This window comes from Capra hircus, chromosome 12 (assembly GCF_001704415.2).
Source record: "Capra hircus breed San Clemente chromosome 12, ASM170441v1, whole genome shotgun sequence".
NCBI classification, from domain to species: domain Eukaryota; kingdom Metazoa; phylum Chordata; class Mammalia; order Artiodactyla; family Bovidae; genus Capra; species Capra hircus.
The window spans coordinates 74,625,317-74,648,042 of record NC_030819.1 but is presented as its reverse complement, the minus strand read 5'-3'; the positions used below and the strand labels follow the sequence as shown (position 1 = coordinate 74,648,042).

Sequence of the window (22,726 nt, the reverse complement as noted above, 5' to 3'; positions counted from 1 at the left end):
TTGATAAAACATGGAGATCAATGGGTAACACAGAATTATGTAGCGTTCGCAGCCCAGACTCTTTCTATACATCATTTTGTATACAAAAGGTCTCAGGTGATTTACATTATCTTCTGGCCAAGAGGCTTGTTAACACTTTTTAGCTCTCTTCCTTAATGAATGTTAATTTTGTTTCCCCTGAAGTGTTTTTCTTTAATCTGCATCTCCTTAAAGCATTAAAGTTACATCTCTATAGAACAAAGGTGCAGTGGGTTATAACAAAGAAGGTACTTAACTCGAAGATCTAATGTTGCTAATACCAGGTCTACTACTTGTTTTTCTATATACCAACTATATCTAAAAATAAAGGATATGAAAATTTGGCAGCAAGCATTGACTCAACAAATGAAACGTTTAATCAGTCCTATTCTAAAGATTTTGACTCCTCGGAAGCCCCTACATTCCTAGGATGTTTTAAGCTTCCTGTGCCTCCTGCGGTCAGGAGGCCTCAAACAATCACACGCGCAGCTGTACGAGTCCTGCAGGCAGGCTAGAAAGCCATCAGAGGGTTTTTGGATTGAAACACTCTTTCAAATGCAGAAGACTGAAGCCCTGAATTGACTTTTTCCAGAAAATGTCAGAAGAGTGGAAAAGCAGAGCACAAAAGCCGGCAGATTTTTGTTGGGGTACATGCTTAGGAATTTCCAGAGGGGCCCCTGAAGTCTGAGCACGCCTTGCGTATGTCAGCTTCCTTCCTCATGACCTTGTCACGGGCGGGATTCCTCACACTGGCTTCTGGCATCATATGACCTCAACATGACCTCAGTAAAGGTCTCTGGTAGTAGATGCTGGCAGTGTCCTACCCAGATCTCCTTTGCCACCAAAGGCACTCATTCCACAGCTACTGCAGCATTGACTTCTAAAAGCTCACAGCTGCACCCTCATTCAAAAAACTGTTTGCCACTAATGGGGAGTTCTTTGTCCAGAACTGCCTGGGTAGCTAGAGGTTCTCCTTCATTCTCCTCCTAAAGAGCAGCCTTTAACTAATGCCTCACAGATATGGGGGCAAAAAAGGCTGGCCCTCTGCTTCCAGGTGGAATAATGCAACCGGGTAGTTGCATTCATGCTCCAGAGCTTTCTGTGAAGAGGCTGAGATGAGACTTTATCTAAACCCACCTCTTCTCCCCAGCCTTTTTATCCTGACTCTTTTACTTCCCCAAAAGCTTCACCGAAAAGCTCTGCCTCTAAAATTACTTACACAAACACTTACATCCCTGGCTCTTCTTCTAGAGTACCTGAATTCGGTATTTGTTGACTATTTGGATGCATAAATCAATAAAGTCAGAGGAAATAAAGAAATAATTCTTAGATTTTCCAGCAATGCTCTTATCTCTTCTTGCACAAAACATTACAGATGTATCTCCCTGAAGAGAAACAGTTAACAGAGTTGTGAGCCGAGCGACCCCATCAGGACGCAAATCTACTTGCTTAATTTAAGCACCTCACCCCCTCTCCTTCTGCTCACGTTGTCACTGCTGCCATCATCTGAACAGTCTGGCTACAACAATATCTGTCTCACTTACAAGGGACGGCACTTTATAAAGCTCAACAAAAAAAACATTTTAGATCTTAACGAATTAAAAGATGGCTGGGAAGTATATGGCACCAGCCCAAGATACTTCATTACTCTGTTGGCTTACCTAAGAATGCTGCTGGGAGAAACCTGTAGGCAATGCTGACTGGAGAGGTCCAGAGAGAGGGGAGCGGGTGTAAGCGGTTGGGATATGATGTTAAGTATGTTAAGATAATCTGATATTGAAACAATTGTAATATTGTTTATTTTTATTACAACTAAGGACTAAAAATTTTTAAAAATCACCTCCCCCTAACGGAGTGTCAATGATTTTTATAATGGAGGGACTCAGACAGTAAAGAATATGACTGCAACACAGAAGACCTGGGTTTGATCCATGGGTAGGGCAGATCCCCTGAAGAAGGGAATGCCTACTCACTCCAGTATTCTGGCCTGGAAAATTCCATCGACAGAGAAGACTGGTGGGCCACAGTCCATGGGGGTCACAAAGAGTCAGACACGACTGAGCGACTAATACTGCAGCATGAAATAATTATTTTCTTAATATGAATTTGCTTTATAAGTTAAAGACACACACACACATACAAAGGACTGGAAGGTTATAAACTAAACTGACAACAGTGATTGACTTGAAGGAGGGGAGATGAGACTGGCATGGTTGTTAAAGGTGGCTTTAGCTATTATTAGTGTTTTCTTTCTACAGAAAGAAGAGTAGAGTCAAATTGAAGAAATATTCATAGTTGTTAAATATGAGCAACAAGTTTGGCTATGTTATGTACTATATATTTGTATTTACATTTTTTTGATTTTTTAAGTTTTTCTCAGACTAAAAAAAAGTACACAACACTTGAAAAGAATGTAGCTATTCTCTAGTGGCAAGAGATTTAACAAAACTAAGAAAAAATATACACTGCGTCAGTGGTTCTCAAGCTTATTCAGCTTGTGACTTAGGAAATAAAACTCCAGCTTGTTCCTAGTCCTTTCTTCCAAGACAGTCTAGAGCAGACTGCTTGCTAGGATCTACAGCTGAGGGCTGGTCTGCAGCTCTGATTCACCCGTCTCTATAACCTACTGTAACAACTGTTTGGTGGATGCACCCAGAGAACTGAAGCAGTGTCTGCCTGGCAGGAGCATCATGTAAAAGATCACAGGCACGGATCTAGTTTACATTTCTATGAATTACCTGGGTGACAGGAGAGAAAACAGAGCTGTTAAGTTTACTGATGATACCTCTCAGGGGTCACCAATCCTAAAGGAAACAAACCCTGATCCTGAGAAAGATTAAGGGCAAGAGGAGAAGGGAGTGACAGAGGATGAGATGCTTGGATGGCATCATAGACTCAACGGACATGAATCACCACTTAACGACTGAGCAACAACTGCTCAGGGAAGATGTGTTCAGAGATAAAGTAAGTTTAATAGTCTGGAGAACAGTGAAGAAAAAAGAAAATGAAATTGATAAGGATATTACTATTGGGGAAAAAATGGGAAAATATGGAATAACTGGCCAAAGGAAAGACTCTGGGATCAGGCTGGGCAAGGATTAGGAACATGAAGTTAGAATTTTAAAAAATCAAGCTATTACATGTATAATGAAGTAATAGCATGTAAGAACTGCTTGGCCAACAGTTTAAACACATGGCTAGTACTTTGGTGAGGTACTTACTGATGTGCTACCATCACTAAAATAATGTTTGATCAGAGAGACAAAGTCAAGAAACATCACAGTACAGTGGCCAGAGCATCAGGCTGAAGCCAGAATATATGAAGCCAGCTGTGTGACCTCAGACAAGTGTATCACCTCTGCGCTTCTGTACACATCTGCAAAAAAAGAAGCGGTAATGGTGCTGATCTCAGACAGTTGTGAGCAAAAATGAGTTACAATTTGAAAACAGTGTAGAACAGAGTAGTTAATATGTACTTTTTTATGAAAAAGCAAACATAATATAGGAATTTAAATGGATTTGGAGTAAAAAATTATTACAGAGCTGAAGATCCGCATGGAAAAATGAGAGGTACTGGCATACTTCATTCTGTAAAAAAGGAGGGGGCAGCAGAAGACATCCTTGGTGGGAAAACCATTAACTGCTGATAAAAAATGTGTCTGAAATAGCCTTTTCCAGTTAGTAATGGGGAAGATGAGACAGAAGGACTATCCTAGCACCTCTGACATCAGACATGTTTCCAGTTCTCTAGTCTTCTTATCAGTCCTAAGAACGTCTTGATGGCTCAATCACAATTTTTTCCATGAGACTTCAAAAGAAGCTTTTTGTTTTTCTATTTCTTCCCGATATATCTACTTGCCCTCTGGGACTTCGTGAATTTTAAAATTTATACCGTCACATTCGTTTTCTTCGAACTGAGGAAAGCCTGATACGCTGAATTATGCGGTGCTTTTTAAAGCATGTCATCATTCATTCCAGGATATTCGATGTGGAGAAGGTTGATGCTACAGTTTTACAATTCACTTTATCTCATTTGATTTTGTGAAGAAAAAGTACACAAAAATATGAAAGGGGAAAAGCAAGAGTTTTAACAACAACCATCTCCAATTGAAGCAGGAGTCCCCTCTTATCCATTTTTCTTTTATCCCCTCAGCCTCCATATAGCTATCAATCAAAAATTAGCAAGTTAAACCTGTTTCAATAGGTCATTGCCAGTATATGTGTTTGACCTCAACAATTTGATCTGCACGACTGCAATCACCTCCTCATGTTCTCTGTGATTAAACCTCATCTAACTCTGATCTACTCACAGACTGTGGTCCTAATGACCTTTCTTGCTTTAACTCCATCACATTGCATTCAGGATAAAATCCAACCTCAGCAAGGCCCATGAAGTCCCCACAAAGTCCCAGGTCTTCCTCTTGGCATCAGCTCTAGCATCTACACACACATGTGCCACGCTACCCAAGCTGCCTCTCACTTCCTATTTTTAGACAGCTTGTCTTCAATATGCGCCACATATATATCGCATATGCCATCAACCATTATGACTTGTTCCGTGTTCTGCACTTAGAAGACTACTACTCATCCCTGAAGACTCAGTTTGAGTGTCACCTTCTCCAGACCCTTTCCACCAAATCACATGCATATACTCAGAGGATTGGGTACCTCTCTTCAAGGATCTCACAGAACTTATGTATGTTTCTTTCTTGGCTTCTATACAACACTGTATCTTAAATGCTGGTGTACTGCCACCCACTGACGGGCAAGCAAGGACATCTAGTCAATAATCAATATCATCATCTATACAGTCAGCCCTCCACACCCAAAGGTTCTACATTTGAGGACTCAACCGACTGTGGATTGAAAACATTTGGGAAAAGAAACTCAAAGTTCCAGAAAGCAAAAACTTGAATTTGCTGTGATCCAGCTACTATATATATATAGCATTTATATTGCATTTATAACTATTTATAGAGCATTTACACTGCTCTATAGAGCATTTACCCTAGGTAATCTAGAGATGTTTTCAAGTATATGGGAGGATATATGTAGGCTATATGCAAACAATATGCCACATATAAGGCACCTGAGCATCCCTGGATTGGGGTGTCCAGGGGAGTCCTGGAACCGATCCCCTACAGATACTAAGAACATCTGTACATCGTCAGTACCCTAAACAGCCCCTGGCAAACAACAGGAATCTAATAAATAAAAGTCAGGTGAAATGAATTAATATATAATAAATAAACCAGACTCCTACCTTTAAAAAATTCCCTATTTAGCTAGGGAGACATGACTGGGGAAAGGAGGAGGTGGAAATAAGATACAGAAATTAACTACAATGCCATTTGGAGTGAGAGAAAGTGGGGTACATGGCAAGAAACTATTATTTATGAGTTAGCCTAAGTATCTAGGTGCCTAAAATGTACAGATATTATGGTTGGTCCTTTTCATATTGCCTTAATTTTCACAACCATCTTGAAGGGTATTATTTCAATTTATTAGATAAGCAAATAAGGACTCAAGGAGTTCAAGACCACACAAAGTTAACGGTAAAGACATAATTTTATATTTAAAACCCATATTCTTTCTACCATAATGGTACAAATTCAGTTCTATGGAGTTTCAGAGGAGGGGAAATTTACACCCAGAATGACAAATCAGAAAAGTTTCATGTAGAACTAAGAGTGGACCAAATCTTGAAGGATTCTAGGAGAAACAGAGTGCATTTTAGAGGGAGGAATAAAGACCGGCATGGATACAAGTTCAAAACAAGGTCAGTAGGACAGAGAATAGTCCAGTCTGGAATAAGCTGAGCATACACTGGGAAAATCTCACAGAAGAGAAAATTGGGACTTCCCTGGTGGACCTGAGCACTCTATATTTACAATGGACACCAATACTAGAAAAATAAACAAGTACTTAGGTCATGCTGATGATTGGACCTGTGCCATCATCTCCATATATGAAGGGTAGCAGATTAAAAAAAAAAATCTGGTAACATATTTCAAAATTAAGGTAATTCTGATTTTAATTTTAATACAAAAGTGTACTTTTATCCAAGGAAGAAATATAGCTACAGAAATTGCCATATCAAGTTAATTTAATGTCAAATTATCGTAACATTGCGAAAAAAGAAATAAATGCACTTCACAAATGTGAGTCATGTAGTCTCCTCTTTTCTGAAATATGTACCATAAAAGTCATTACACGCATTAATCCTTAAAGTTACCTAAATCATACTCTTAGGGCAATCTTGATTTTAACAAAAAATAGGAATTGCCTAGCTTGCTCATTTTATGAGATCTGATCTTAAAACATAAGATGGCCATCCTCAAAAGTATACTGGTCATAAGTTTTATTCATGCATGTTTGGTGATGGTTTTACTTATCAAGATATGTTTTTAATGACTCATAACTAATTTTGTCAGAATGACATCCATAAACTAAATTGAGTGTGACTGATTATTTAGATGGTAACATCACAAATCCATTAAAAGGAACCTAAAATAAACAGAGTTAATGACCTTAAGTAAGTCACCCATAGATCAGAGAAGTTCCGAACATTTTTTTCAACTGCTATTTTTAAGTTTTTAAAAACATATGTTTCTCTAATGACAATTTCATCAGATTAAGTTGTATGGTAAATATAGCCATTAAGTTATACATAATAGAGAAGAAAACTTTTCATGTTGAAAAGCCTTTCAAAATATATATATTAAACAGAAATGGAGATTTTTCACTTCCAACTTTACATAATAAATTAAATATCAAATACTGACAGAGGTATCCCAATGCCTACTGAAGTGGATATTGTATTTGTAATACTATCATCAATCAATGATACAGCAATGAGGGCTATAGCAAAAATAATAAAAATTCATCTGAAAATTTTACTACATTTTGAATTTAGACTTTTTCTTCATAGACAATGTATCCATATATTTATGTAGCCAAAATCAGAAATACCATGGGATATAATCAACATGCAATTCTTCACTATTATTTGTTATTTCTCAATGAAAGTACCGGAGACATTCTAGGCAGAAAGTAAAGCATGGTACAGTCAACCCTCTGTATCCACAGTTTCTGCATCAATCAACCTCGAACTGAAAATATCTGGGACAACAAAAAATTCCAGAAGTTCCAAAAAGCAAAACGTGAATTTGTCATGTGGCAACTATTCACACTGCATTTATGCTGTATTTACAATTTACATAGCATTTACATTGTACTGGCTTCCCTGGTGGCTCAGACGGTAAAGAGCCTGCCTGCAGAGCAGGAGACTCGGGGTTCAATCCCTGGGTCGGGAAGATCCCCTGGAGAAGGAAATCACAACCCACTCCAGTATTCTTGCCTGGAAAATCCCATGGATGGAGGGGCCTGGCGGGCTACAGTCCATGGGGTCCCAAAGAGTTGGACACGACTGAGCAACTTCACTCACTTACACTGTATTAGGTATTACAAGTAATCTAAAGATGATTTAAAGCATATGCAGGATATGCACAAGTTATATGCAAATACTGCACCACTTTATGTAAGAGACTTGAGTGAGCATCTGTGGGTTTTAGCACCCATGGGGTCCTGAAACCAATCTACTAAAAATAATGGGGGGCAACCTTATCTCTAATCTTCTAAACTTTCTACAGCACCCTGAATACTGTCTTCTTCTTTCCTATTTAAAGATACTAGAATACAAATCTGAAAGATGACCCTGTCCACTTCTATTCAACAGAGATGAGAAAACTGAGACCCAAAAAGAGACTCCAAGATAGATAGTTTCAAACACATATATAAAGGTTAAACATCAATTATTTAATCACTCGTATAAAAAAGTTTAAAAATAAGCAGCAAATTAAATCCAAAGAAGACAAAAAGGAAGGGTATAATAAAATCAGATGTCACTGAAATAGAAAAGAAACACACAAAAGAGAGGCTCAACAGTGCCAAAACCTGGCTGCTTAAACAGACCAAAAACACTGATAACTCCCTGGCAAAACCGACCATGAAAAAAAAAGAGGGCAAATAACCAACACTAGGAGTAAAAATGATATCATTACTGGGCCAAAGAACATCAAAATATCATAAAGCAACATTATAAACAAGTTTATGCCAATAACTAGATGACAAGAAATAATTCCTAGAAAAATAAGATCTATTAAAACGTCTTACAACTATTTAAGACAATGAATTATAAGCAAAAGGCCTATTTACAATGAATGTGATGGTGACACAGACTCAGGAATAATTACTAAGTATGTTATGCTTCTTTGCTTCCTTTTTTGCTTATGGTCAGAATTAATTGAGCTAGCTCAGCCTAACATGTCTTTCTTTAAAAATATTTTAATGTCCAATATACAGAAATTTAAAAACTGCCCCACCATTCAAAAGGAATCTCACATAAAGTGACTTCTGTGTTTCTGGACGTATTTTTAAGGGCACCACTAAACAGTCTGGACTAAACACAATACAACCAAAATGAAACAGATAAAACAGCACAAATTCTCCAAAGAATGAATAACTGCAATGTTCACTGTATCATCCTTAAAATGTAAAATACGAGTCTTGCTTTGTGTCTTGTGGCTCAAAAAGTGAAACTATGATATGTTACAAATGAAAGTTATTTAGGCAAAAACTAGTAAACTAGTTCAACATTTCGATTCTTTCATTATTTTCCCCAAACTTGGTCCATGTAGGGAGAAAAAACTGGTGAAAAGGCTTAAAGGTGAGAGAAATAAGGAGCTAATTTTTTAGATTCAGTGCAACATAAAAGACTGAAATAATTACAAATATGAACAGTATTACAGCTCCTTAAAATAGGACTATGTTTCTTATTTCTTTCTATATCTGGAAAACACCTAGTCTTGTCATCTTGACATAGTAAATTTTAAAAAAAGAATATAAGGCATAATTCATACAAAGAAGAACTGTGAGAACATATAAAAATAGGCAAAAAGTTTTCCAAAGCTATGTAAGTGAGGTATAAAAGCTTAGGAATTGAGATGACCTACCTAGTCATCCCAGTTAAAATTATTAAATTAAAATTTGCTCAAATTTTGTTAAACTTATTCCTAAATGTTTTGCGCCTTATAATAGTATTTAAATACTTTAATTTTCCCATTTTCCACTGCTTTTATATTAAAATACAACTGATTCTGTAGCTTGACCTTGTATCCTGTGACCTTGCTTAAGTTACTTACTAGTTGTGATAGTTTTTTCTTAGAATTTTCTATGTACATAATCATGCTGTCTCTAAATAAAGAAAATTTAAATTCTTCTACTTAATTATATGTGCCATTTATTATTTTTTCTTGCCTTATTGCACTGGCAAAGACCTCTAGCACAGTGATGAACAATGAATATTCTTGCCTTTTCCCCAATCTTGGGAGGAAGGTATTTAGTTTTTTTTTTTTTTTTAAACCAGTAAATACTAGTTAGTTATAGGTTTTTCACTGATGCCTCTTAACAGGTTGAGGAAGTTTCCAGATATTTGTAATTTGCTGTAACATTTTATCATGAATGAACATTGCATTTTACCAAATTTTTTTGTTTGTTGGCTTTTTTTCAGGGGGGCAGAGGCAATGACCGAAATGATTATATGGCTTTTCCTTTATGCTGTAAATAGAGTGGTTTACATTATTTGATTTCAAATGTTAAACCAACCTTACATTCCTGGGATTAATACCCATTTGGTTATGATGTATTATCCTTTTTACATATTGTCAAATTTGATTTGTTAATATTTGTTAAGAATTTTTCTATCTGCGCTCACAGAGAATACTGAACTGTAATTCTCATATTATACAGGTTTTCTGGTAAAAAAAATACTCTGTTTTTGTTCATCTAAGAATGTCTATATTTCTAACAAATGTTTTGCCAGATATAATAATGTCTATTAACTTTTTATTCTTCTTTTGGCCATTGAAAAACAACCATTTCACTGAATTGTGGTTACTTATGACAAGTCAGTGGTCATTTTTATGATTTCCCCCCATATATAATATGCCTTATTTATTTATTTAATTATTTTGTAGGCAGTTTTAAAGATTTCCTCTTTCAATTTTAAACAATTTGATTACAACATACTTTGCTGTGGTTTCCTGCTTATCTTGCTTGAAGTTCATTGAGCTTCCTGGATTGGTGATTTAAAGCTTTTCACAAAATTTGGGAATTTTTCCATCAGTACATCTTCAAATAATATTCTGCCCCAGTCTTTGTTCCCCATCTTTTGTTTTTTTGAGATTTTAATTGCCCATATGTGTGTGGTGTTGGAGAAGACTCTTGAGAGTCCCTTGGACTGCAAGGAGATCCAACCAGTCCATCCTAAAGGAGATCAGTCCTGGATGTTCATTGGAAGGACTGATGCTGAAGCTGAAACTCCAATTCTTTGGCCACTTCATGTGAAGAACTGACTCATTTGAAAAGACCCTGATGCTGGGAGGGATTGGGGGCAGGAGGAGAAGGGGACGACAGAGGATGAGATGGCTGGATGGCATCACCAACTCAATGGACATGAGTCTGAGTGAACTCTGGGAGTTGGTGATGGACAGGGAGGCCTGGCGTGCTGCGATTCATGGGGTCGCAGAGAGTCGGACATGACTGAGCGACTGAACTGAACTGAGACTGCATTTATAAGGTTGCTATTTCTGTACTGAGAATTCCTAATTATTCCCTCATTATGTTGATTCCCCCTTTACATGCTTGAACATATTTAAGGCAACTGTTTTACAGTCCTTGTCTGCTAACTCAATCATCTGTCATTTTGGGGTCTATTTCTATTGACCAATTTTCCTGCTTATTTCTATGTCTAGTAATAGTCTATCAAATGCTTGATACTGTAAATGCTCTGTTGATAAATGTTTGGATTTTGTAGTCTTCTTTCATTCAATGGTAAGTTTGTTCAGCTAAGCAGCTAATCTACTTCTGAATCGGCTTAATTGTTTCCAACACATATTCTCCCCAACATCTAACCCTTTCCTTTTAAAAATCATTTTGTATGAGAAAAACTTAAAAAATAGTGTTAAGTAACAAACATCCTTGCTTTTTTTTCAAGAGTTATTTTTAAATTTATTAAGGGAAGCATAGAATAGCTTTTACTCTAGGGACAGATTTATCCCACTTTTTTTCCCATTATATTTATTTTTTTAATTTAAATTTATTTATTTTAATTGGAGGCTAATTACTTTACAATATTGTATTGGTTTTGCCATACATCAACATGAATCTGCCACGGGTGTACATGTGCTCCCAATCCTGAAGCCCCCTCCCACCTCCCTCCCCATACCATCCCTCTGGGTCATCCCAGTGCTCCAGCCCCAAGCATCCTGTATCCTGCATTGAACCTGGACTGGCGATTCATTTATTATATGATATTATACATGTCTCAATGCCATTCTCCCAAATCATCCCACCCTCTCCCTCTCCCACAGAGTCCAAAAGACTGTTCTATACATCTGTGTCTCTTTTGCTGTCTCGCATACAGGGTTATCATTACCATCTTTCTAAATTCCATATATATGCATTAGTATACTGTATTGGTGTATAAAACACATTCTTATGGGGAGTATTCTGGAGGACTACAATCATTTATATGTGGGTTTACAGCAGTTTATTAGTTTGTGTGGACATTTCATTTTTGGCTTTAGATAGTGAAATCTTAGAGGCCTTGTTTTAAATCTGAAAAGTTTTCACTTAATGATGTCCTATTTTATTAATTCTAGGATACTCATCTTTTTACATTTTACATTTTAACATGACTGAAATTGAGATATATCTTATGGTTGCTAATAGCTTCCAATCATTGTCGTCCTGAATTGACATCTTTTTCCTCCAGAGATGTTTGCTTCTGTCAGTCACACAGGCTTACTACCAACCCAGTACCACTTTTTTTTTTTCCCCAAGATCTTGGTTTTTTTTAAAATTTTATTATTATTATATATTTTTTCACTTTACAATATTGTATTGGCTTTGCCATACATCAACATGAATCCACCACTTCTAAAGCACAGATTTCACAGGATATATGTTTGAATCCCAGGAGTAAGTTTAATGAAGGCTCTTAACCATGTGGGAGCTCTGGTAATTGTTCAGCTCACCAGTCTCTAGTGGTTGTTCCTTCACCAGTGTCTGTGAGTCACGTGGCGCTAGTGGTAAAGAATCTGCCTGCCAGTGAATGAGACATAAAAGACCCAGGTTTGACCCCTGATTCGGGAAGATCCCCTGGAGGAGGGCATGGCAACCCACTCCATTATTGTTGCCTGGATAATCCTGTGGACAGAGGAGTCTGGTGGGCGACAGTCCATGGAGTCACAAAGACTCAGCACTACTGAAGTGACTCAGCACACATACGTGCACGGTGGTAGGACCAATCTGGTACCAGTAACTTCATCACAACCAGAAGTGTAAATGCCAAGAGGGAGCTTTTGACAATCACTCGCCCCTGGTGGCTCAGATGGTAAAGCGTCTGCTTGCCGTGTGGGAGACCCGGGTTCGATCCCTGCGTTGGGAAGATCCGCTGGAGAAGGAGATGGCAACGCCCTCCAGTAATCTTGCCTGGAAAATTCCATGGACTGAGGAGCCTGGTAGGCTACAGTCCATGGGATCACAAAGAGTCGGACATGACTGAGCGACTTCACTTTCACAGCTTGACTCTGGTACTCTTCTCTTTCTTCTTTGGTCCACTAACTTTACCTTCTTTTCTCCTACATTTTCCTCTCAAAAACACATCACTATCTAGTAAAAGGACTCAAAACAAAAATCAATTCTTGTAACTCAATCCAGGATTTATTTCCACTACACAATATTTTTGTTAATCTCCTGGGATTAAAACAATAACAATTGAATCTAGTTTTAATTTGCTTATTACTTGGCATACTCCTGAATTTTTTTCTCTCTCCTTTGGTGGATCTGCTGGATATTTTTTATTTTAGAAAGATTAAGAACAAGCTCATTAATAAAGCTAAAAACAATCCATGTTGAGAAAATCTATCTGATTAAAAGCTATTCCTGGACCAGCAAACCACACAAAACTAAATAATCCATAAAGTGTTTTCCAAGAAGGCAAGAGTAATAATTTACTTCTTCATATTTTTGAATTCCTTATCTCACACCTGAGACTCACATAGTTCACTGTTCCTCCTTGTGAGCTACCTTAAGTTCCTATTAGAGAGTGAGCGCAGTCTCTACATTCTTTTCTTCTAATTTAAGAGCCTTTATCTTGATGAAAACTACTCCCTGAATGCAATGTTCATCACTTTGTCCACAAAGTATCTATTAATTCATGTTTATAAGCATTAGTCACTTTAAACATAAATTTTGCATGGTTTTATTACCTTTTAAGAAGAGGAGAGATAAGGGCAGAAGGAAAAGAAATAAACTGGTATATTAACAGCAGGCTTTTAAGAAAGTATTTTTAAATTGTACTAGGAGCAAAATCAATGCTTAGACCAGATCTTAAGAGGCTGTGGGTTCATCCTCTTACCTGTGCAGCTGGATATATTCTCGGGGTCTGTTGAGCAGGTGAAGGAATCTATCAACAATCTTGTTCTTTCCCACACCCTGTAATTACACAGAAAGCATTAAACAAAAAAGAAACTCGTCTGGAGGTAAAACAAACCAGAATAATCTCCTACTGATAATCTGTCCTAGTTTATTGTTAATGCAAACCAAACTAGTAAATATATACAACACATCTTTTATGACAGTTTTTTTTTTAACTGACTTCTAAATATACTAGCTCTAAGTTCTTCTTATTTAAAAGGAAATTCAAAATTATTTTTAGCCTTCTGCAACTTGTCTTTTATTTTCTGCTCTTTAATTTTACACTGAGGTATAAATATTAGAGCCAGAATATTATCTATTTCAGATTGAAAGAATGGCAGCAAAGGAAATCAAGGAAGAGTAAAAACAAAGACTTTTCCAATCCACTCTTCCGAATTGTGGTTTTTAGTTATATAAAGATAAATACAACACTGTACTTCTTTTGCTTTAATTAAACACTAATTTCCTCTCCTTTTATCCTACTTTCTAGTCTTTTAAGATCCTGGAAACCTGAAATTATAATCAGGGTTTATTAATAAGTCTCAACTCTATCTTCTCTTCTTAGAAATGCCCTCATTTTCTCAGAATATACTGACACCAAGGTTGCTGTCCTTTTGTAGAGGACAAGCTGTTAAAAATGGAATCCACTCCCATACTATTGCTCCCATTTCAAAGTTTTCACTTAGAGGTGGACCACTCTATTAATGGGACGTAAAACTTCTCAAAAGTGGGTTGGGTGGGAAGAGTAGAAGTGGTTTTAAAAGCTGTGTTTTGTAACATATGTTGTAGCAATAAAAGTACCTTTACTGATTTCTTACACTGTCCACAGTCAAACATATGGTACAAAGCTATATAGGCTTTAAATGGCATGTTGCAATAAACACAAAATTTTAAATAAATAAATTCGGACAAACAAAATGGGTGTTAATTATATCAGCTCTGTTCAATTCAAGAAACCTAGAGAAAAACAAATATCATAAATGCATTGTACCGTCAGAAACACAAAGGGTTTCTTAAAAGAACAAGTCATGGAAAACCACTGTGGGGAACTCATGCTGCCTCCCTGCTTCCAAGATCAGATTCCCCTCACTCTTTCAAATTCCTCCTGAGCAATTTCAGGAGCTTGCTGTGGTTGTGTTGTATTGGTCGCTCAGTCGTGACTGACTCTCTGTGACCCCAAGGACTGTAGCCCGCCAGGCTCCTCTGTCCACGGGATTTCCCAGGCAAGAGTACTGGAGTAGGGTGCCATTACAAGCCCTATAAATGTAGGATGCAATGTGAAGTCCCTGGCTGCCACTAAGAGGCTCCTTTGCTATGTCTTCTTTCAGTGTGTTAAAAAAAAAAGAAAATTCAACTGAGTAAACTTTAAAAATCTTACTGAGCTTATTCAATGGTTCATGGATCTGGCACACAGAAAGGAGAAGCACAGAAGAGACTTTCATGAGCAGAAGGGAGCAGGGCAAGGAAGTTCCACCAGCAAAGCTGTTACACTAGGTTGTGACAAGGCCACCTTCCTCAGGGCTCTCTTGGGCCAGTGGCCTCATCAGTGCTGACCAGGTGATCCTCATTTACGGGTTTAAGACTCCAGTTCTGGGAGAGGCCGAAACTATAATAATCAAGGTGAGTCTGGGTTTTGTGATGAGAGTTTAGCGTAAAGGACTCCATTTGGGGCTGTGTTACTTTTAACACATTTTAGAGTCTTCTGAACTCCAGCCTCACCTGTCTCCTGGCTCCATATACTCTCCCTGGGAATCTCACCTACTCCCTTCACTTCAGTCGTCTCATATAGCTTACATGCCTCTCCTAAGCCCCAGCTGGGATGAGATCTCCCATTTCGAATTGCCACCTGAGCTTCTGTACCAGACGTTCATACTGAACTCATTATGCTTCCACCAAAACCTACTCTGCTTTCTTTTTAACCCACTCTTAACAGTATGGCCTCATACCCAGTTGGTCAATGAATGAGTCTCAGAATGTTTTTGACCGCTGTATTTTTTCCCTGCTCCATTCCAAACGTCACTAGAATCTCTGTAGTTTCGATTTGCAAAACTTTTCCTTCCTTCCCTTTTCTCTCCCTCCCTCCTCTCCTTCCTTTTTCCCTCCCTCCTTCTCTTCTCTTCTTCCTTTTATTTCCTTCCACTCCTTTCTCCTCCACTTCTCTCTTTCCTCCCTCCCTTCCTTCCTTCCATATCTCCTTTGTCTAATTTATCAACCTTTTTAGCACCTAATGTTCTAGGTATTATACTAGCTGAGTGGGATACAATGATAAATAAAATAACTACAACCCCTGGCCACACTCATAGCTTACAACCCAATAGGAAATAGACAATGAAACAAACAAAATACAGTAAGCCCCCTACATACACACTTTCAAGTTGTGAACATTCAGAGATGCAACGTGTGTCTGCATGTCCACTGACCTAAACGAGTTCAGATGTCTGGTGTTCACTGCCATGTGCACGCTCCTCTCTAAGTGGCTGTGATGCTGTGTACTTTACTGTAAAGAGTACAGAATCTTTATATTGAGCCCAGGGGGTCCGAAAGTATAAAAGCAGCAGTATACAGCTGAGTGTGATAGTTGGGTACCAAGGCTAACTTTGCTGTGTGTGCACGCTAAATCCCTTCCATCATGTCCGACTCTCTGTGACCCTGTGGACTGTAGCCCTCCAGGTTCCTCTGTCCATGGGATTCTCCAGGCAAGAACACTAGAGTGGGTTGCCATTCTCTCCTCCAGGGGACCGTCCCAACCCAGGGATAGAACCTATGTCTCCTGCAGCTCCTGCACTGCAGGCAGATTCTTTACCTGAGCCACCAGGGGAGGCCTTAGTTTTTGTTGTACTTATAAACAAACTGGACTTATGAATGAGCTCTCTCAGAACAGAACTCATTTGTATGCAGAGAAGTTACTGTAGATGTACATGTGATGTGTTCTGCTATGGAACATTCAAAGGTCTTGAAGATTTAACCAAAGGCTCAGGAAGTCCCACTATGCACAGTGATATTTCAGTTGAACTATCAAGGAATTAAAGAGGTTATGGGAAGGAGGAGAAACAGGAGTGTTCCAGGTAGAGAGAACAGTATGTGTAAAGACTTGGGGCACTAGAGAGCTGGAGCACTGGGCAGATCCAAGTGAAGTCAAGGAACAGGAGTGAGGACGGGAATAATAAGGAACAAGCCTACAGCAGGAGGCAGGGTCTAGCTCGGGCAGTCCTGGAATCCAAGTGAGAGTTTGGATTGTTTCCTAACAGCACCAAAAGGTCACTAAAGCAGAGGGGTTAACAGGATCAGATTATCACTTTAGGAAAATCATTCTGGTGAAATGCCAGGAAAGAGAACAAGACTGAAACCAAAGGAAAGCCATTTGGAAACTTCTTAACAAACTCAGGCCGGAGATGGTGGTGGCTTCAAGTAAGGAGCTGAGAGATATGAATGTACTTAAGAGAGAGTTAGTGGAAAGGACTAACAAGATCTGAGGATGAACTGGATGTGAGGTGAGAGAAATAAACCTGTCTGTCTTGGGCAACAAGGTGGAACGTGATGCTACTTAAAGACACATGAAACTGGGAGGCGAGGTGCCTCTGCTGGCTCGGGAGGGAAGTCTAGTATTAAAAAGGGCAGTTTGACTTTGGGAAGACTGACTCTGCCGTGCCTGCTTCACGCATCTGCTCCTGCCTCTCTGACTCACTGTCTCTGCTCCAGGGCAGCCCATCACTGTGCTCAGACCCCTAGAAAGGGTCCTCTTGGGCCTCCCGCCTCCAGATTCACAACTGGCCAGTCCGCCATTTGTTTAGTTATTTTTCTTTTTTTCTTAAGCAGAGATCTCATCAGGTCATTTCTGGCTTCATTTTAAAAGCTCCAATAATTCCTTCGAGGAAATGCTAAAAGCATAACCCAGGAAGGAATGTCTGTAAATATCCTGAGCAAAATGAGACAGTTACAGCGATTTGTTCTTTCCAATCACAGTTTTCGCCTAGAACAAAAAAATCCTGAGGATTACTTTAATTGAATAAATAAATAAATAGTATCTTATTTTTCCATTACAAAAGCCACACATACTCATTTTTCTCAACAAGAAGTTTAGAAAACAAAAAAACTACCCAATGCGCAATTGTCAAAATAAATCTGCTACCATTTTCATTTTGTTTCTGTGGATATTTATCTTTACTTACTAGTCGTTATCCTATGTATACAATGTGATCCTTTAATAAAAACTGGCACAAAATAAAAAGCTTTTATATCACACTTGACTCTTTTAGAAGATAATATTTAGTCGGGGAGATCCCCTGGAGGGGAAAATGGCAATTCGTTTTGAGGATTTTTGCCTAGGAAATCCCACTGACAAGGAGCCTGGCAGGCTACAGTCCGTGGGGTCCCAAGACTCAGACACGACTGAGCAATGAACAACAACAAAAGGGAATGAAAATTTTAAGAAGAAGAAGGAACCTGTAGAATGAGAGATGATAAAAAAAACTACAAATTGTTTCAAAAGGATGACGCTTTCTTTTATCATTACTCTTGTCTCATCATGTTCTTTGTGACAAGGTGCTAGAAAGAAGGACCTTTACAGAGCTAGGAGTCGGACGGCTGTTTGACTACAGGGTTTGGAGAAGGAATGATTCTGTTAAGCCCCTAAGGACAGGAGGAAAACATACTTTAATTTATTAAATATTATAAAATAAAATAAATATTTAAAACAAAATAAAATTTGAGGAAAGAACCGAAGAAAAGGAAAGGGGAGTCGTACAGTTTGCTCTTGCTGAAGGAGGGAGAAACCTCTTCCAGCAACATTCTGCTCCCTTTGGGCCAACAAAGAGGAGGACCCTGACGTTTTTCGAGCCTTCTGCTGCATGCCTACCCGCCCTTCCAGTGTTTCACCACCCACACCCTCCCACCAGCCATGTCAGTGGGAGGTAACTCTTCTGTCTTAGAGAAAAGCAAACTTAAGTTCAGGGCTTCGCCAGTGGCTCAGCGCTAAAGAATCACCTGCAATGCAGGAGACAAAAGAGACATGGGTTCGATTCTTGTGTTGGGAAGATCCCTGGGAGAAGGGGACAGTTACCCACTGCAGCATCCTTGCCTGGGAAATCCCATGGACAGAGGAGCCTGGTGGGCTACAGTCCATGGGGTCGCAAAGAGTTGGATACAACTGAGCATCGGTTCAGTTCAGTTCAATCGCTCAGCCGTGTCCAACTCCTTGCGACCCCATGGACTGCAGCACGCCAGGCTTCCCTGTCCTTCACCAATGTTCGCGGATCTTGCTCAAACTCAAGTCCATCAAGTCAGTGATGCCATCCAACCACCCCATCCTCTGTCGTCCACTTCTCCTCCTGCCTTCAACCTTTCCTAGCGTCAGGGTCTTTTCAAATGAATGAGTTCTTCTCATCAGGTGGCCAAAGTATTGGAGCTTCAGCATCAGTCCTTCCGATGAATATTTAGGACTGATTTTCTTTAGGATTGATTGATTTGAACTCCTTGCAGTCCAAGGGACTCTCAAGAGTCTTCTTCAACACCACAGTTCAAAAGCATCAATTTTTCAGGCTCAGCTTTCCTTATGGTCTAACTCTCACGTCCAAACATGACTACTGGAAAAATCATAGCTTTGACTAGATGGACCTCTGTAAGCAAGGTAATGTCTATGGTTTTCAATGTGCTGTCTAGGTTGGTCATAGCTTTTCTTCCAAGGAGCAAGCAAGCGTCTTTTAATTTCATGGCTGCAGTCAACATCTGCAGTGACTTTGGAGCCCAGAAAAATAGTCTCACTGTTTTCATTGTTTCCCCATCTGTTTGCCATGAAGTGATGGGACCAGATGCCATGATCTTCATTTTTTGAATGCTGAGTCTCAAGCCAGGTTTTTCATGCTCCTCTTTCACTTTTATCAAGACGCTCTTTAGTTCCTTTTTGCTTTCTGCCATAAGGGTGGTGTCATCTGTGTATCTGAGGTTATTGATATTTCTCCTGGCAATCCTGATTTCAGCTTGTGCTTCATCCAGCCCAGAATCTCACATGATGTACTCTGCATATGAGTTAAATAAGTAGGGTGACAATATACAGCCTTGACCTACTCCTTTTCCAATCTGGAACCAGTCTGTTGTTCCATATCTGGTTCTAGCTATTGCTTCTTGACCTGCATACAGATTTCTCAGGAGGCTGGTCAGGTGGTCTGGTATTCCCATCTCTTTCAGAATTTTCCACAGTTCATTGTGATCCACACAGTCAAAGGCTTTGGCATAGTCAATAAAGCAGAAGTAGATGTTTTTCTGGAACATGTTGCTTTTCCTATGCTGCAACGGATGTTGGCAATTTGATCTCTGGTTCTTCTGCCTTTTCTAAATCCAGCTTGAACATCTGGATGTTTACGGTTCACGCACTATTGAAGCCTGGCTTGGAGAATTTTGAGTATTACTTTGCTAGCGTGTCAGATGAGTGCAAGTGTGTGAACACTCTTTGGCATTGCCTTTCTTAGGGATTAGAATGAAAACTGACCTTTCCTAGTCCTGTGGCCATTGCTGAGTTTTCCAGATTTGCTGGCATATTGAGTGCAGCACTTTTCACAGCATCATATTTTAGGATTTGAAATAGCTCAGCTGGAATTCCATTGCCTCCACTATCTTTGCTCATAGGGATGCTTCCTAAGGCCCACTTGACTTCACACTCCAGGACGTCTGGCTCTAGGTGAGTGATCACACTATCATGGCTATCTGGGTCATGAAGATCTTTTTTGTTTAGTTCTTCTGTGTATTCTTGCCACCTCTTCTTAATATCTTCTGCTTTTGTTAGGTCCATACCGTTTCTGTCCTTTATTGAGCCCAACTTTGCATGAAATGTTTCCTTGGTTATTTCCAATTTTTTTTGAAGAGCTCTCTAGTCTTTCCCGTTCTATTTTTTCCCTCTATTTCTTTCACTGATCACTGAGGAAGGCTTTCTTATCTCTCCTTGTTATTCTTTGGAACTCTGCATTCAGATGGGTATGTCCTTCCTTTTCTCCTTTGCCTTTTGCTTCTCTTCTCTTCTTTTCTTAGCTATTTGTAAGACAGACAACCATTTTGCCATTTTGCATTTCTTTTTCTTGGGGATGGTCTTGATCACTGCCTCCTGTACAATGCCACGAACCTGCAACCATAGTTCGTCAGGCACTCTTGTCTATCAGATCTGAGCATGCAAGCACACAAGCTTAAGTTCTAAGCAGTTAGGATCCTGCAAACAATGGGATTTTAAAGGCAAATTCACTCTGACTTAAAAGAGGGGGCTGTTCTCTGCTTCACTCTATTGCAAAACAGAATGTCAGGAGGTAGTCTCCCTGAATTGCTTTACATGAAAGTTTATTATTCTAATGTTGTGGAGTCATAAATCAGTTACTCAAAGATTATAAAACAGCCTAAAACATGTATCCAGGAACTCCCTGTGTGCAAGGTTCAGAAGGGAGAAGGTGAGGAAGTCCATTTTTCTTTCTTCTGCAGTAATTTTTAAAATCGTCTCCAAGTGAGTGTTTGCCGTGGCTAGTGTTCAGCTTGCCACGTGCTCTCCGAAGCATCTTAACTTTTGGCCTTCCCTCCAGTTCCTCCTAATTCTTCAATAACTTTCATAGAGTGGGCTCCATTTGTATAAAATTTAAAGATTTTTTTTCATCGGGTCCCTATTTTCCTTAAAAACACTAACTGTATGAATGTCATCAACAAATACCAACTGCAGTCAAACATAACAACTAAAAAGCTAGTATTACAGTACATCAGGAGAAATAAATTGCTTTTTTAAAACAAACATGAAGTTTTCATCAGATGTTGAAACTTTTAATTCTTTGTCTAAAATGCCTGAAAATGTACTTACTATACAAGCAACTGGGAGACTCTGACAATCAATCCTCCTTAATCTGTCTCAGGTAGAGGTTTCTACCACCATCTTCATTCATTTGAATAAAGAGGGCCTAGACAAGCTGATCTCCAAACATAATCTTATTCTAACAGTTTTTAAACCAATAACACAGTGAGAGGTCCCTGCTTCAGTAATCACTGGAAATTTCTTATTTTCCAAATTCTCTCAATGAACATACATTATTTATGTATCCAGAAAAAAGAATTAAACTGCATAGTAAACAGTTCCAAACATTTGCATACACAGGTTCCATGTAACAGATCCAGAAACAGTACTCGAAAGTCAGGCAAAACAACACACCTTTCAATTGCACTACTAGTTTGCATGGCTTAAAACACACTGATAAAGCTTCCTAGCAAAGTCCAAAGCTCCTTTTCAAACAGGAATAATAAAATCCACATCCCTGAAATTTCCCTTTGAAATAATGTGCTGCTGTAAATGGCAAAGTTAGCTCTTTGGTAGTTTGGTCACTTAGTATAACCAAAGCAGCCAAAATAAATACCGTGGGGGGAAAAAATCAACGTGCTTACAAGAGCAATATACAGATTCAGAACAAAGGCAAGAAAAACACTCCTAAGAAACACTGGAGAGAGAAACTGAAGATCAAAGCGAACACGCAGGCTTCCCCGGTGGCTCAGTGGTAAAGAACCTGCCTGCCAATGCAGGAGACACTGGTTCAATCCCTCGGTTGGGAAGATCCCCTGCAGGAGGACATGGCAAGCCACTCCAGTATTCTTGCCTGGGAAATCCCATGGGCAGAGGAGCCTGGCAGGCTACAGCCCATGGTGTCATAAAGGAGTCGGACACGTCTCAGTGACTGAACAACAAGAGAGAGTGTGCAGCACGGCAAAGAATTTCCATACTGTACTTTAGGCAACTTCATAGCAAGAGGTTTGAGAAGGGACACAAAACAATATGATATCCAATAAAGATAGCATTATGCTTGATGAAACCAAATACTGTATAGCCTTGGGACTCCTAAGCCACTGTAGCTATGAGAAGCACAGCACACTTTGTTATCAAATTCCCTGCTGCCACTACCAGCTGGGGACACAGGCGGGGAGAAGTCTGGACAAACTGTTCCGACCGTCTACAGACATTAGACAATTATTCTGGCATAGCAACACGGTGTATTTCTGATGTTACACAGCAACAATCTGCCACTGCACAGTTCAGATGATTAATTAACAAAATCCACACACTCCTTAATTTTGGCAATAAAATATTCACAGTATCTCAATATTAAATAATTCAACAAACATTTACTAAGCCCATACCAGAAAAAAACTAAATCTG

General features: G+C 39.0%; 1 protein-coding gene across 1 annotated transcript in view; it reads right to left on the bottom strand.

Annotated features, from left to right (window-relative positions):
• VWA8 (von Willebrand factor A domain containing 8) overlaps nt 1-22,726 on the bottom strand; it is a 376,045-nt gene that overhangs the window by 206,496 nt on the left and 146,823 nt on the right. Inside the window, exon 21 of the mRNA XM_018056795.1 lies at nt 13,502-13,578. Within this exon, the coding sequence (XP_017912284.1) occupies nt 13,502-13,578 (77 nt within the window). The remainder of the gene's footprint in view (nt 1-13,501; nt 13,579-22,726) is intronic.